This window comes from Mastigoproctus giganteus, chromosome 5 (genome assembly GCF_048544385.1).
Source record: "Mastigoproctus giganteus isolate SK-2022 chromosome 5, ASM4854438v1, whole genome shotgun sequence".
NCBI classification, from domain to species: domain Eukaryota; kingdom Metazoa; phylum Arthropoda; class Arachnida; order Uropygi; family Thelyphonidae; genus Mastigoproctus; species Mastigoproctus giganteus.
Window position 1 is genome coordinate 69909309 of NC_143579.1, and position 15472 is coordinate 69924780.

General features: G+C 37.4%; 1 protein-coding gene across 3 annotated transcripts in view; it reads left to right on the forward strand.

The window, feature by feature from the left end:
* LOC150085473 (uncharacterized) overlaps positions 1-15472 on the forward strand; it is a 620530-nt gene that overhangs the window by 115335 nt on the left and 489723 nt on the right. For all 3 annotated transcript variants that reach the window (XM_090374054.1, XM_090374052.1, XM_090374053.1), the window contains exon 4: positions 2689-2720. In XM_090374054.1, coding sequence (XP_090230180.1) covers positions 2689-2720 — 32 coding nt within the window. The remainder of the gene's footprint in view (positions 1-2688; positions 2721-15472) is intronic.

A 15472-nucleotide genomic window follows, 5' to 3' on the forward strand; every position in this document is an offset into this window, starting at 1 on the left:
ATATAAATGCAAAGAAGGACAAACCAGATCAGACCCTTAATGTAATGGATGTGGGATAGTATTAGATACCCCAGCTGAAGTTGCAGATGAGCTCAACAGTTACTTTGCATCGATATTTACAGAAGAAAAACCCTTCACGTCAATGAGAAATTCTGGGAGTGAAGTTGAAAAAAATGTAATCAATAATGTTGAAGTTTCACACGTTTATTTAATGAAAAAACTTTTGAGCCTACCGGCCAGTAAGGCTCCTGGGGTTGATTAGTTAGTATTTACCCTATAATCTTAAGGGAAGCGGCAAGTGAGTGCATTGAACCATTGAGGCTAATTATGAGAGCATCACTAGACTCGAGTGATTCCATTGGATTGGAAAAGTGCCAATGTATCGCCAATACATAAGGGTGGTTCTAAGAGTGAAGTAGGAAATTACCGGTTAGTCTGACTTCAGTAGTAGGGAAAATCATGGAGGCTGTGATCAAGGGTGGAATTCAGAATCACTTAAATAGAAATGGAATTCTGAAGGATACTCAGCATTGTTTTGTAAAGGGAAAATCATGTTTAACTAATCTGGTTAGCTATTTTGACAGGGTCACTCAAAAGCTGGACTTAGGGAATAATTTCAACGTTGTTTATTTGGATTTCAGCAAAGCATTTGACCTAATCCCACATGAGCAGTTACTTTATAAACTGATACAGGTTGGAATCACAGGGAAAATCCTTAGATGGATAGCAGGGTGGCTTCAAGGCAGGAGGCAGAGGGGTGTGATAAATGGTTATTTCTCAAATTGGGTTGATGTAAGAAGTGGGGTTCCCCAAGGATCAGTATTAGGACCATTGTTGTTTTTAATTTTCATAAATGACATTGATGAAGGGATAGAGGACATAATGTCTAAATTTGCAGATGATATAAAGATTTGTAGAGTAGTTAATGATTGCCACCAAGAGAGCTGCTTCAGAGTGACCTAGATAGACTTCAGAGATGGTCAGAAAAATGGCAGCTATGCTTTAATCCAGCAAAGTGTAAGGTATTGCACCTGGGGAACGGTAATCCCAAAATAACATATACAATTGGTGGAGTTAAACTAAAGCCGGTAGTGGAGAAAGGACTTAGGTATTATGATACGGTCAGATATGAAGTTTTCTGAGCATTATAGACTGGTTGCAAGGAGGGCCCATGGTGTCCTATTGATGATTTATCGAACAATTTCTAGTAGAGATAAAGACGTCATAATCCCATTATATAAGGCTATTGTTAGACCACACTTGCAATACTGTGTTCAAGTATGGAGACCCCCACCTAAAGAAAGACATTGTTCTTCTTGAAAGGGTCCAAAGATTGGTAACTCGCCTGGTGAGATTGGCAAAAGGGCGTCCATATAGGAAAGGCTTCGAATATGTGGTTGCAGAGCTTGGAAACTAGGCACCTTAGAGGGGACCTGACAGGTGTTTAAGGCTCTGAGAGGCATAAGCAAAATGAATACGGACGAAATTTTCATGGTTATAAATGATTCTAGAACTAGAGGCCATAATTTTAAGTTACGGGGGGAGTTGTTTAGACTGGATTGCAGGAAGTTTTCTTTTAGCCAGTGAGTTATAAATTACTGTAATAAGTTACCTAAATGGGTGTTAGAGGCTGACAGTCTGGGGAAATTCAAAAGTCAGCTGGATAATTACCTAAGGGAGGAGGGAAATGCATAGGTTGTCCATTTCCTTTTCTCTTATTAATTTTTATTATTATTATTTTTTTTAAAATTTTATTCTTCTTATTGTTAATTTGTTTTTATTCTTATTATTTTATTTTATGTATTTTTTTTATTTTATTTTATTATTATTATTATTTTTAAAAAATTTTTTTGGCTGGTGCAGCATAAGCCATAGGTCTTGCACCATGTGGCCATTACTAATACTAATATATATTTTTATGTTGGATGGCTCAGAAACACTGCTTAATTTATATATGACATCTTTGTGGAAGGCACTGCTTGAAGCTAGATTGAAGTAGCGATTTGATGTTTGCATCAGAAAAGTATGTAGAAATCCTGAATTGTAAGAGGCATAATTTAACCACTACTAGAAATAAGGCTATTGGTCTATAGGAATTTGGCAAAGTAATAGATTTTTCCAATTCTTTTAAGAGAAACCCTCTGATTAATTAATTTATCTGCTAGAGTAGTTCATGCAGATAAATTCCCCCATCCAAACCCAAAAACCTTGAACCATTCTCTCAGGTTTTGATTTAATCCACAAGGTTTTCAGCATATTGTCCCTACCATCATGCCTGGGCAGAATTGCAAACACATACATTTTGACCTAACTCATGGCATTTTTTCATCACAATCCTATATATATGTATGTATGTATGTATGCAACAACTTGTAGACTATAATGAACTCTGTAACATATGGGAAGAACTTTAGTATCAACTGGACTGTCATTCATACAAGATGTCTGCATAAAATATATATAAATTTTAAGAATTATTTGAATTTTGGAGTAATTTTTATTTTATCTTTCACATAATTGTATCATTATTGTGCATTTAATTTTTATGTTGTCTACATTATTATGAAAGCCTGTATTGAATTTTGCAAATGTTATACTGTTGTGTAAACAGTGAAGAGCATATATTTTGAAATACTGACTATTCATACTTTTTATATAAAATAATAATCAAAAAATTTCCGTTTCTAGTTCAGAGAGTGAAATTGCATCAAAAGTGAAAGGTAGGATTATAGTTCAGAATTTCAGAGAATTCAGCTAGGATTACATAAATAAAAGTTTAAAGATAATTTGTTTTTCCATTATTTTATTATAGCAGATAAGTGCTAACAGATTTTGATTGAAAGTTAAATTAGAATTGTAATAAAAGGCACATTTTTAGATAAGCTGAGTAAATTGTAAATTATCAATTAAATCTTGATATACCAATAATTTTTTTTTTATACCAATAATGAGAAAGAAATGCGCAAATTAAAATTACTACAAATATACGTGAGGTAAAATCACAAAAACTATAGATAAGGTAAAATCATTACAAATATACATAAGGTAAAATCACTGAAAATATACATAAGGTAGAGAATTGCCAGAGATTTTGAGCACAAAAGTGCACTCTTCATTTATTGCCAATATTTATTGTTCATGTGAGTAGCAGATATGAGATATGATTTTTAACCTTGAATAAAGTGAAAATATTTGTACTTGAAATCTGGTGATTGTGGATTCTGTCTTCTGTACATCTTAAGAACTTTTAACTTGTTTGTTTTATCTGCTCTTAGGTAATAGCCTTGTATGTTTATATATTTTTATTTTTATTTTTTTCGTTTAATGACTGGTGCTTATTCCAGATTTAATGTTGATAATAAAAGGTATCACAGTGCTAATGAATTTTATAATAACAGTTTTCTAATATATGCCATAAATATCATAACAGTTTTAAATCTATGAAACAGCAGTTAAAAGTCAGCAAAACATTATATTGTAACTATACTTGTGACAAACAGGAAGCCATCCTCATTCTCTCTTATGTTTTTTTTATCCCGCAAGATTTAAGCTGCCTAATAAATGCAGTGTTCTTAATGGTCACTGCTGTGAGCTGCTCTTCTGTAGATGAAGCTAGAACATTACACTTACAAACTAGAGAATGCCATTTTGGTCTTTTCAAAACTAGAGACCACCCACTATTTGATGGGAGACCATTATGTTGTGAAACAAGCTGCTATAGCAGTGTCTCATCTTTTTAAATAAATGGCAGATTAACCTTTCACTGATTCTTTTGCTACTACATCAGTTAAAAAGCTGCAATACTAATTTTCAAAGAGTTAAAGTGCAAGTTGAACTTCTCATCTCCTATACCTTTCATATAATTTATCATTCTTCAAAGAGGAACTACTTACAACCATTACAGATGCCTAAGACCACTGCAGGTATTTATTATAACATGACACCAAATTTAAATTCTGATTCTATAGTTGCTTTATTGGCTTTATACAGGGTGATTCACTACCAGTGCGACAAACTTGCAGGAGGTGTAGGGGGCACAAAGGCGAATCGGAATCACATAGCATTGCAGGGTCCGAAATGCCTTCGTCATGCGGTAGAGGATGCTGAACGGGAGGTCGCGTGAACAGCGATCCCGCTGGAAGTCAGCATTTGCGAACCGGTTCCCGAGGCAGTAGGATGGACGAGTATTGAAACGTTGAACTGGCCGACATGCACCTCGCATATGGATCTGCGGACTGTAACGTGCATGTCGCTCTGTGCTTGTACCAGGAACGTTTCCCGCACAGGCGTACTCCTCATCATATGATTTTTGCACGTGTGCACAGAAGGTTTCGTGAGACTGGTTGTTTCATGAGAGGTACCATGAATCGAGAGCGAACAACGAGGACTCCAGACAATGAGGAGAATGTCCTACGTCTTGCAGAAGGCAATCCGAGTACGAGTACTCGAGCGATAGGCCAACAATTGGGTATTTCCCAATCCACTGTATGGAGGATACTGTCAAAAAACCAAATGAGTTCATACCATCTGCAACGCGTCCAATCATTGGAGCCTGCAGATTATCCACTCCGGAGGACTTTTGCTACTTGGTTTCTTCAACAGGAAACGGTTCGCAAATGCTGACTTCTAGCGGGATCGCTGTTCACGCGACCTGCCGTTCAACGTCCTCTACCGCATGACGAAGCCATTTCGGACCCTGCAATGCTATGTGATTACGATTTGTCTTTGTGCCCCCTACACCTCCTGCAAGTTTGTCGCACTGGTAGTGAATCACCCTGTATACGAGGGTGGTTCAATGAAGAATTACCCTCACCTACTTCCACATATTGCAGAGTCATGATATTTTGTGTATAGCATCATATATATCTCTGTGCTAAAGGTGTAAAATTTCATCCCTGTGTCTTAATTTGTTTTTCTCTTACAGAGCTGAATGTGTGATGAAGTAGCATCGTGGACAAAGTTGAAGCTAGAGCTGTAATCTAGTATCTGTTCTTGAAGGGGAAATCTCCTAAAGAAATTCACGAGGAGATATCTGCTGTATATACCGTATTTCCCCATGTATAAGACGCACCTTAATTTTGGGGCTTGAAATTTGAAAAAAAAATGTATTACATAAAGTTATTGAACTCAAGTTTTATTCATCATAAAATTCATAACTGTCAAAACTCCCATCCATTAGCTTGTCCTCATCTGTCTGATGATGAATCAGTCTTCATATATTGGCTCATCCTCAGTTCCATCTATGGCATTTGAAATGCCACACTTCTTAAATGACTTGACAACGATCTCAATCTTGATATCCCAGGATCTTTTCACCCAGGTACAAATTTCTCCTATAGTTGGTTTTCTTCTCTCTTCCTATACCTTTCATATTGTCCCCAAATTTTCAAATTGTCCCCAGAAGACTTCATCGATTGGTTCCATTCGTCTCTCATGTCAGCTTTGAAGGGTTTATTAATGCTGACATCAAGTGGTTGGAGCTGGGATGTCAAGGTATGATGGCAAGTTTTGTTTTTTGCTCTGCAGCAATCTTCTTTGTATTTTTTGTTATGCGTGCCCTGAACTGATCAAGCACCGTAAGAGCTTGATCAGTTCATACATAAGTTTGCGTAAGAGCCCACCTGGTCTCCTGCTCCAAACTTTCTCAAACCAGATCTTCATCCCATCCTGATCCATCCAACCCTTGTCATGAATGTGGACAATCACTCCTCAAGGAATGTCTTCTTTTGGCATTGTTTTGCGTTTGAAAATCAGCATAGGAGGCAGCTTGATTCCATTCTAGCTTGTTGTGCGGACGGAACCAATCATAGGAGGCAGCTTGGTTCCGTCCGCACAACAAGCTAGAACAACTGTATGATGACTTTTTTCATGTCCACTTGTCTTCACAGTTACAGTTTTCACCTTATCAACAGTTCTGCTACTTGGGACATCAAATTGAAGGGGGACTTTGTCCATATTTGCAATCTGTCCCAACTCAAACTGATGTCTTCCGACATTGAATGACAAAACGATGAAATTCAAGGACCTTCTGCTCATAGCTTTCAGGCATCTTTTGGGAAAGTCTGGTGCGTCTACGCATGCTTAGTCCATTCCGTTTCATGAAACTGAAGCACCAATTGTGTCCCCCTTTGAAATCAGTAACTTCTTTATCATCAGCAGTTCTCCTTGCCTCATGCTTCGTGGACACAGGAATTCCAATTGCCCTTTGCTCCTCAATCCATATCTTCAATTCCCTCTCTAAATCAGGCGATTTTTCTGACTTGCCTCTCATGGCCTTCTGCCGTGGCGTTTTCGGTAGGGTTTCTTCTTCCCGTAGCCAGTCTCGGATTGTTTTCTCAGTTGGAGGAGGACCAAACTTACGTTCAGCAGCACGATTTCCATTCACTTTTGCAAACTGGATTACTTTTAACTTGAATTCAATTCAAGTTTGGTCCACTTGAATTGAATCACTTGAACTGGATCACTTTTAACTTGAATTCAGCACTGTACGAAAATCTTTTCTGAGCCATTTCTGGGCAGAATGTGGTAAAACGTAACCTAATATACCGGTAACAAGTGCGAAACAATGAGCTCAAAGACAACAAGCACGAAAAAAGTGGGAAATGCAAGTAAAAAAAATCTACAACCACTGTATAAGACGCACCCAGTTTTTAGACCCCAAATTTTTCGAAAAAAGGTGCGTCTTATACATGGGGAAATACGGTAAGTATGAAGCCCCATCCTATGGCATTGTGAAGCACTGGCATAGGCAGTTTAGGTGTGGTCGGACATCGGTAGAATCTGAGCCCATTCCAGGTAGTCCCCATTCAGCCATTAATGACAGCACAATCAGAAAAGTGGAGTCGTTAATCATGGAAGATCACTGGATATCTGTGCATGAATTGTCCCAGGAGGTGAAGATTAGTGTGGGCTCTGTTTAAACAGTCCTTCATGACCAACTGCATTTACGGAAATTGAGTGCAAGATGGATTCCCCGATTATTGACTGGTTTCCAGAAGGCTGATTGACAACAGAAATCACAAGGTTAGCCCTGTGCCAAAAAAAAATGAGGAAGACTTTTTCTCTCATCTAATCACTCAGGATGAAAGTTGGATACACCATTTTGATCCTGAAAGTAAAAAGCAGTCAAATGGAATGGCAACATCATGGTCCCCTTCCTCCCAAGAAGGCAAGTATCAGCAGGAAAGATCTTGCTGACAGTGTTTTGGGATGAGAAAGGTGTAATAATGACTGATTACCTGCCGAAAGGTAGAACAATTACATGTGCCTATTATGCCAACTTACTCACAAAACTATGGGAAAAAATCAAAACATATAGGCGTGGCATGCTGTCCAAAGGTGTGAGAATGCTTCAAGACAGTGCCCCAGTTCACACTTCCGAAATTGTAACAACATAAGCGGCCACTTGTGGATATGAAATACTGCCCCATCCAGTCTACTCAAATCATTTCTTCTGGGGGGGGGGGAATCCTACCTCAAATCATTTCTTCAGGGGACCCACTTCCCTGATGACGAAACACTCATTTCTGCAACAAAGTCATGGTTCAAAGACCAACCCCACCACTTCTACAAAAACGGTATCCATAGCCTCATCCATCGATAAGAAAAATGTGTAAATCTGCATGGTGGCTTTGTAGAGGAGGACTAAAATCTGTGCCAAGAACCAACAGGCCAGCACCTCTGCAGCTAGGTCAGGGCGATTCTTTATTGAACCACCCTTGTAATTTAATTTTTCTAAGTAACCTGTAACCATCCATATGGCAGCATGCAGTTGTTCATACATTTCTCAAAACAGGAAAATATTCTTCTTAAAATTATAATTATCATTCCATTTCATTCACCAGCTTCTTAGGTAAAATCTTCAAACAAATGGTTCATGGGAGAGTTACATGGTTGTGGGATAAAAAGAATGCTTTATTACTTCAAAAATTTGGACTTAGTTAAAATAGATTGATCCTTAACCTACATGTCAAAGTTGAAACAAATATATGAAATTTGTTTATTAGAAAACCACATAGTGATGGTAAATTGAGATCTTGAGAAAGATTTTGATACAACATTGGGATTCAGAATCCTGCAAGATTTATTTCAGTCAGTATACAGAGAGGGGAACTTCCCCAATTTATAGAGAATTTCCCTTCTTTCAAAACATTTCCAAGTATGATATAAAGACTATCTACAATATATATACAACACGAAGGAGACTCCCCCCCCCCCTTCTAAGACTCAATAGTAAATGTATCCCTAATTGCCCTTTAGGGTGAACAATAGCACAAAAGCTATACTGATCCATTGGAAATTTATATGTATGCAGATGACCTTTCCATCATATTTCAGTCACAAAGCATGAATATGATTGAGCGACAGCTTCAGCTATTCATAAACAGAATAGAAACTTGGACAAGAAATAATGGATATAGAATACCTGAAAAAAAATCAACTGTTATATACATCTTTAAAATTCCTGCTCTCCATTGCAAATCAGTTCTCTATTTAAAATTTTTCTCTACTTGTTTTTCAAAATTTCTCCTTTTTTTAGGCTTAACTTTAGATAATAAACAACTTTCATGAACCTGCACGAATTCAGACTAGTTGCCTAAACTTAATACCTTGCACACAGTATCTTCAATGTCCTGGGAAGCCGACAGGTACACATTGCTACAGTTATATAAAAGTATGACTAAGTCTTGTTGGATTATGGATCTCTGTGTACTTCAGCTAGATGGAACAAGTTACAGCACCTATATACCATTCACCACAGTGCTCTCTGCATAGTGGAACTATTCAGAGAGCACTTTGGTCTGTAGAAGATTATATGCATCTGAGTATCCCGAAGTTGTATGCAGATGCATCTAGCCTCTGCTACATCTTCAAGAAGATTATTTACTCTTCATATATATGTAGTGAAAATACCCAGTCAATTATCACCTGAAAACTGGTCCATTATTCATGAACTACAGTGAACTATGATTGCAAGCCAAATGAAAATAAACTAAATGGCTTGCATCTCAGGTGCAAGCTTGGGAAATACATTTCCATATTTCTACTTTAGACAAATTCACAGCCTCCTTGGTTGCCAATTAACCACAGTAGAAGCCCTCTTAACTGACCTCTGCTTAACTGATTTGCCAGATCAACTGACCTCTGCTTAACTGATTCAATGGATTAACTGCCCCCCACCCCTTCCTTCTGAAACATAGTCTGATGTCTATGACACACTGCAGTGTGTTGTGAACACTGGTCCAGTATGCTTGCAGCTAGTGTAGTACACGACTCCACACCCACCTGTTGAGTTGTAAGCTTTCTGAAGGATCTGTTTTGTGTTTGTTCCAAACCATGTTATTACAAAATGTAATTTAATTAAATATTAATGCAAATTAATGAAATATGGAAGAAAAGAAGGAGAGGAGTTGTTTCTATGAAAACTAAGTTGGATTCTCTGGAAAAACTCAATAAAGGTGAGCCACTAGGAAAATTTCTGTTGAATTAAGTGTGAGTGAGATAGCTGTAAAAGATTGAAAAAAACAATTATAAAATAGCTAGAAGGATTTTTCACTCAGTTTTTTTTTCATAACGGTTCACTTCAATTCGGCGAAAGATAATTCGGTGAATGATGATTTATTGTATGTGGCAATTCAGTCCATGACTGTTTGGTGTACGAGATAATTTGGTATATTGTTACAGTTCATTGTATGAGACATTTTGCTGTATGCGACAGTTTTGAGAGTACAATAATTCAGTGAATTCTGTGTGAGAATTCGTTGTATGACAAAGCACAGAAAATGGAACTTTGAACATGCTGTGCTGTAAAAGGTTAATTTAGTGATCACGGTACACTTTGTGACATTTTTGATAGAGTGCACTTATTCACTTTCATTTTTTAATAAACATTCTACTTTCTGCGAGTGAAACTATAAAAAAGTACAGTGGACAGGTTAAAGATTAAGAAAAAATAAACTTTTTGACACTTTACTTTCACTTCTGTAGGTTTTTAAATGATATTTGCTTTTGGTCTCTGGAATTAACCAGCCAGTATCCATTAATGGATAGTGGCTGGCTAATGTGTCTTCTGACATTCATTTTACAGTCCACATTATACTTTTTTATTGAAAGCAGTCAAAGTAGGCTATTGGTAGGCTGGTACCATGGATGGGTTAATGGCAGTAGTGTTGAAACGAGACAGACATTTAAGCTTCCTTGGTCATTGTGAAGAGGGGTTTGGACTCCAATTCTGGTCCCCCCCACTACAGTGAAATGCAGTCTGGCACAGAGACATTTTCTCCAGGGTCTGTGGCAACTCTTGATACCCCTGATTCAGAGTTGGTAAGCCAGATGACACGTGACTAGAATCTAGTTCCTGATAATTTCCTATTACGTTTTGCCTGCAGAACTTCCCTCCACCCTCAATTATTTTCATCTTGGAAATACAGTGGATTCCAGTTATTTGGGCCACCAGTTAATCGGGACAACTGTTTATTTGGGTCAAATCTTAAAAAACAGAACCCAATCGAGAAAATAGCCAGGGTTTACTACACATGATTGGGACAACATGCCGTTTAATCGGGGAAGGAGACCGCAGCACTGGAGATTGCCCTACGATTGTCTCTGACTGGACCACGTGGTCCGGTCAGATTTCTGGAGGTCACAACCATAAAACAATAAAAACAATTAGCAGTTACCTGTTTATTGGGCTTTTCTGTTAGTGCATTCTATCTTAAATGTATAGTAAACTCGATCTTATTGAATTTGCAATAATACCGATAGCTGGAATTCTGTGGGTTATTATGGTGAAATGTGTTTACACTTCCATGAAGTCTTCAGTCATATAAAAAAATTAATTTTCAGAATCTTTTCTTCATTCCTATTTTTAAAGCTTCGTAACTTGTTACTCCGTTCTCACTTGCGCGTGTGTATTGTGTTACTTGCAATTTGTGTGTGCCGTGTTCTTTGTTATTGAATGCTTATGTTTTTACTGTTTTAAATTTTAACTCCCACCCACAAATGTCAGTGAACAGAAATGTCAACTAGTTAGTATGTACATATTACAGTAGAGTCAGTCCTCGTATAGCATGATAGTTGTGTTCCTAGAAACTCTCGTGCAATGCAAAATCGTGCAATATAAATAACAGGCCCTATGGGAAAAATAGGGTTATGTGCCGACCACCCAAGATTGAACACCCATTTGTAACCAAAACATTACCAAACACAATAAATAATTGTAATAAAATACATAAGTATTTTATTACGACTATTACGTAACAAAATATTGCTAATGCTTTTGCTTCTATCGTAAGCAAACTTGTTCTTTGCTTGATTTTCTATCCAAACAGATGACAGCCGTTCCATCTCTTCCAATTCTTTGTGTCTTAATCTAATGGATTTTATTACACTTTGACTTGTTCCTGCTATGTAAGTTTTTATATTCTCTGCATTCTTTCTAATTCTCAGTGTTGCCTCATTTAGGCCTGTAGCACGTGCAATATCACATGTTCTTTCATTTTGCTCAAAGCGTTTCAGAATTTAATATTTTTTTCTCTATGGACAGAGGCGGACTTGCCATAAGCCTTACTGGGGAAATCCTGGTGGGCCGGAGGCCAGTAGACGATGGAGGCTGGTGTGATTTCGGCCATAAACGCTAGTATGAGGTCGCTACAAATTTTCCCCAGTAAGAATTTTTGACCCAGTCCACCTCTGTCTATTCATATTGCTTTTCTTTTTCTCTCTGAATCTGTAGTGTCTTCACCAGGATGCTTCCTTTTCACACCTTTTAAGTATTTTACTCATTTTTAGGGAATAAAGCACAATTACAAAACGAGGAGGCACGCTTGATACACATAAACAAAGCTGGCGCGTATAGCAACTGAATAAACCCCGTAAAAGGCAGAGACACTATTAACACCTCATTAGCTCAAATTTTACTAAAGCACATTTCTGGAGATCACTACTATAAAACAATAAAAACAATTTTCAGTTGCATTTCTGTTGGTGGAATCTGTTATAAACTGGTAGTAAACTCGATCTAATTGCATTTGCGATAACACCGATAGCTGGAATTGTGTCTGTTTTTACGTTATTATGGTGAAATGTGTTTCCCCTTCACTGATATAAAAAAACAAAAATAAATTTTCAGAATCTTCTCTTCATTCCTATCATGTTGCTTTCAGTTGGGGTGATTCTGCATTAGACTGCCATTTCTTGTAAACACAAAGGCGAATCGTGCATAAGTGAATTCGGTTTGTGTTATATACGATATCGTTCCCCTATTTATAAATCGTATATGATTGAATTCATGTAGTGTAAACACGTATTATTCGAGGACTGAGACTGACTGTATGTATTAATTATTCCGATTATCATGTATATTCTTCCGATTTTCACATATCATTTAATTTTTTAATTGGTAAGGTAATAAAGGTAAATTTGTGCTTAATATATCTTTACTTTTATAGCCTGTGGATTTTTTAATTGGTAAGGTAATAAAGGGTAAATTTGTGCTTCATCATCATCAGCCATTTTCAATCCACTGCAGGATGAAGGCCTCTCCAGCAACTTTCCAATTCCTTCTGTTTTGAGCACTGGCCATCCATTTACTACTCAAAAACTCATGAATTTCATCTATCCATCTCCGCCTTTGTCTTCCAGGTTTTCTTCTAGCTCCTCTTGGGTACCATTCTGTTATTTTCTTAGTCCATCTGTCATCATGTCTTCGAGCTATGTGTCCTGCCCAAGACCATTTTAGTTCTTTAGTTTTGATAAGAATGTCCTTTACTTGAGTTTGCTGCCTAATCCATGTGTTTCTCTTCTTATCTAACAGTCTGATTCCCAATATAATTCGTTCCACTTAGCTTCTCTTCCATTCTTTTGGTGAGTGCCCAAGTTTCACTTCCATAAGTCATGGTGGGGAGTATACATTGATTCATTATTTTACGTTTCAGACAAACTGGGATATTGCTCTTCAGTATGTGACTATATTTCCTGAATGCTATCCATCCAAAATTTATTCTTCTCTTGACTTCCAGCCATTTATCATTATTACAGCTAATAACTTGTCCCAGATAAGTATATGACTCCACCTTTTCAATTACTGCTCCTTCAATCATTATTTCCCTTTCTGTGGCATACTTGTTCATCATTATTTTTGTTTTAGCCATATTCATCTTTTGTCCAAAATCCTTACTAACTGTGCATAACTGATTAAGATTTTCCTCTAATTCTTTGGGATCGTGGCTTATGACCACAATGTCATCTGCAAATCGTAAATGGTTTAGGTACTCTCCGTTTCACATTGACTCCTTTCTGCGACCAGTCTAATCTTCTGAAAGCTTCCTCAAGGGCAGCAGTAAACAGCTTCGGAGATGCTGTGTCTCCTTGTCGAACTCCTTTCTCGATTTTAAATTTGCTACTGTCTTTGTCTAGTCTAATAAAGGATGTAGCACTCTCATATATTTTCTTCAAAATCATAATATATGGAGGCGCCTCCGTAGCCAGGTGGGAAGGAGCAGCAGTGCGTAGCACACCCTTCTTGATTAGACCGGGGTTCGAGCCCGTCACCACCAAATACGGAACATGCGGAAAGGTCAGGGAATGACCACCGCACCGGAGCAATATGGCCTTAGTTGCTAATGCTCCTAAAAAACCAAATAACAAATAACAACATAATATATGGAGTATCTATGCCTTGTCTTTCCAGTGCCCGAAACATTGCCTTATGCTGTATGGAGTCAAATGCCTTTTCATAATCCACAAATGCCAGGCATAATGGTGTTTTATATTCATTTGCTTTCTCCATTAGCTGTGATATTACGTGAAGGTGATCCATAGTTGAGAATCCTGTCCTAAAGCCAGCTTGCTCTTTCGGTTGATTCTCATCAAGTATTCTTTCTAATCTGTTAGTAATGACCCTTGTGAACAACTTGTAGATATGGGATAACAAGCTAATTGGTCTATAATTTCCAATTTCTGATTTATCTCCTTTCTTATGCAGCAAAACTATGATTGCATTATTCCACTGCTTAGGCATCACACCTTTTCTAATGCACTTTGTGAAGAGCCTTGCCAGTTTTTGTGTTATGTCTCTTCCTCCCAATTTTAACAACTCTACAGTAACTTCATCTTCCCCCGGGGCTTTCCGATTCTTCATTTTCTTCAATGCATGTTCGACCTCATCAGGAAGAATATCGGGTATGTCGTATGTGTTGCTACTTTGCAATCCATGTTCCCCACTGCTGGTATCATTCCCTCGCTCCTTGTATAATTCTCTATAGTAGTCTTCTGCTGTTTATAAGTACACCATCGCTATTCTATTCTTCAGTTTCAGTATCATTTGTCTTTCTGTATTACTGCTCATGGCTGCTGATTTAAATCCTTTGTTTTCCCTTAATGCTTGTTCTACTTTTCTTGTGTTAAATCTTCTTATGTCCTCTCTAAGTCTCTTTCTAATGGCTTTGCATAACTCAGTATACTCAATTTTCTCCCTGTCAGTATTTTTCTTGCTCTTCATTTGTCGTCTTTGGTTCATCATGACAAGTGTTTCTTGACTAATTTTTTCTTCTTTGGATTTCTGTTTCCCTATAGGTTTCTTGGGCTTTATCACTTTCAGAAAGTTGTAATATTCCTCGTCGATATCTTGGTCCTGAGCAGTCTGCAGAAGCTCAAACTTGTTCTTAAGTTCCAGTACATACTGCTTTTTCTCCTCCTCTGTTATTTCAAAGACCTTTGTATTATTTACTCGAGTCAGTTTTTTCCTTTCCTACATCTATATCAAGTGTACATCTTACCATTCTGTGATCACTTCCAACATTTACCTTATTCAGGACAGTAACATCATTCACAATATATCTTCTGTTAGTGAGGATGAAGTCGATTTCATTAGTTGTTAATCCATTTGGACTCTTCCATGTCCACTTTCTGTTCACCCTTTTCTTGAAAAAAGTGTTCATTACTGACAGTCCTTGAGATTCTGCAAATTCCGCAAGTCTTTCACCTCTTTTATTTCTTTCACCAATTCCAAAATTTCCTATAGTTCCTCTTTCTGCGCTGTTTTGCCTTTTTCCAACCTTAGCATTGAAGTCCCCCATAATAATAGTGTAGTGGGTTTTCTGCTCATCTAGAGGACTCTCAATTTCAGTGTACATTTCTTCAACCTCGTCATCATCATGGCTCGATGTTGGTGCATAAATCATTATAATCTTTAGCTTGTACTTCTTAGAAATCTTGAATATTAGTCTTGACACCCTTGGTGATGTACTTTTGAATTCCAAAATGTTGTTTTTAAAATCTTTATGGACCAGAAACCCAACTCCACCTTCACTCCTTTCACTGTTTCCATTGGTGTACAGCAGATTTCCACTTGATAAACTTATAAGTGATTCATTTCTTCTTCTTGTTTCAGCCAAACCGATGACATACTTTTATAGCCTGTGGATAATATTCCTCCTATTTTCGCTAATTAGAATCGCTCTTTAATAGAATT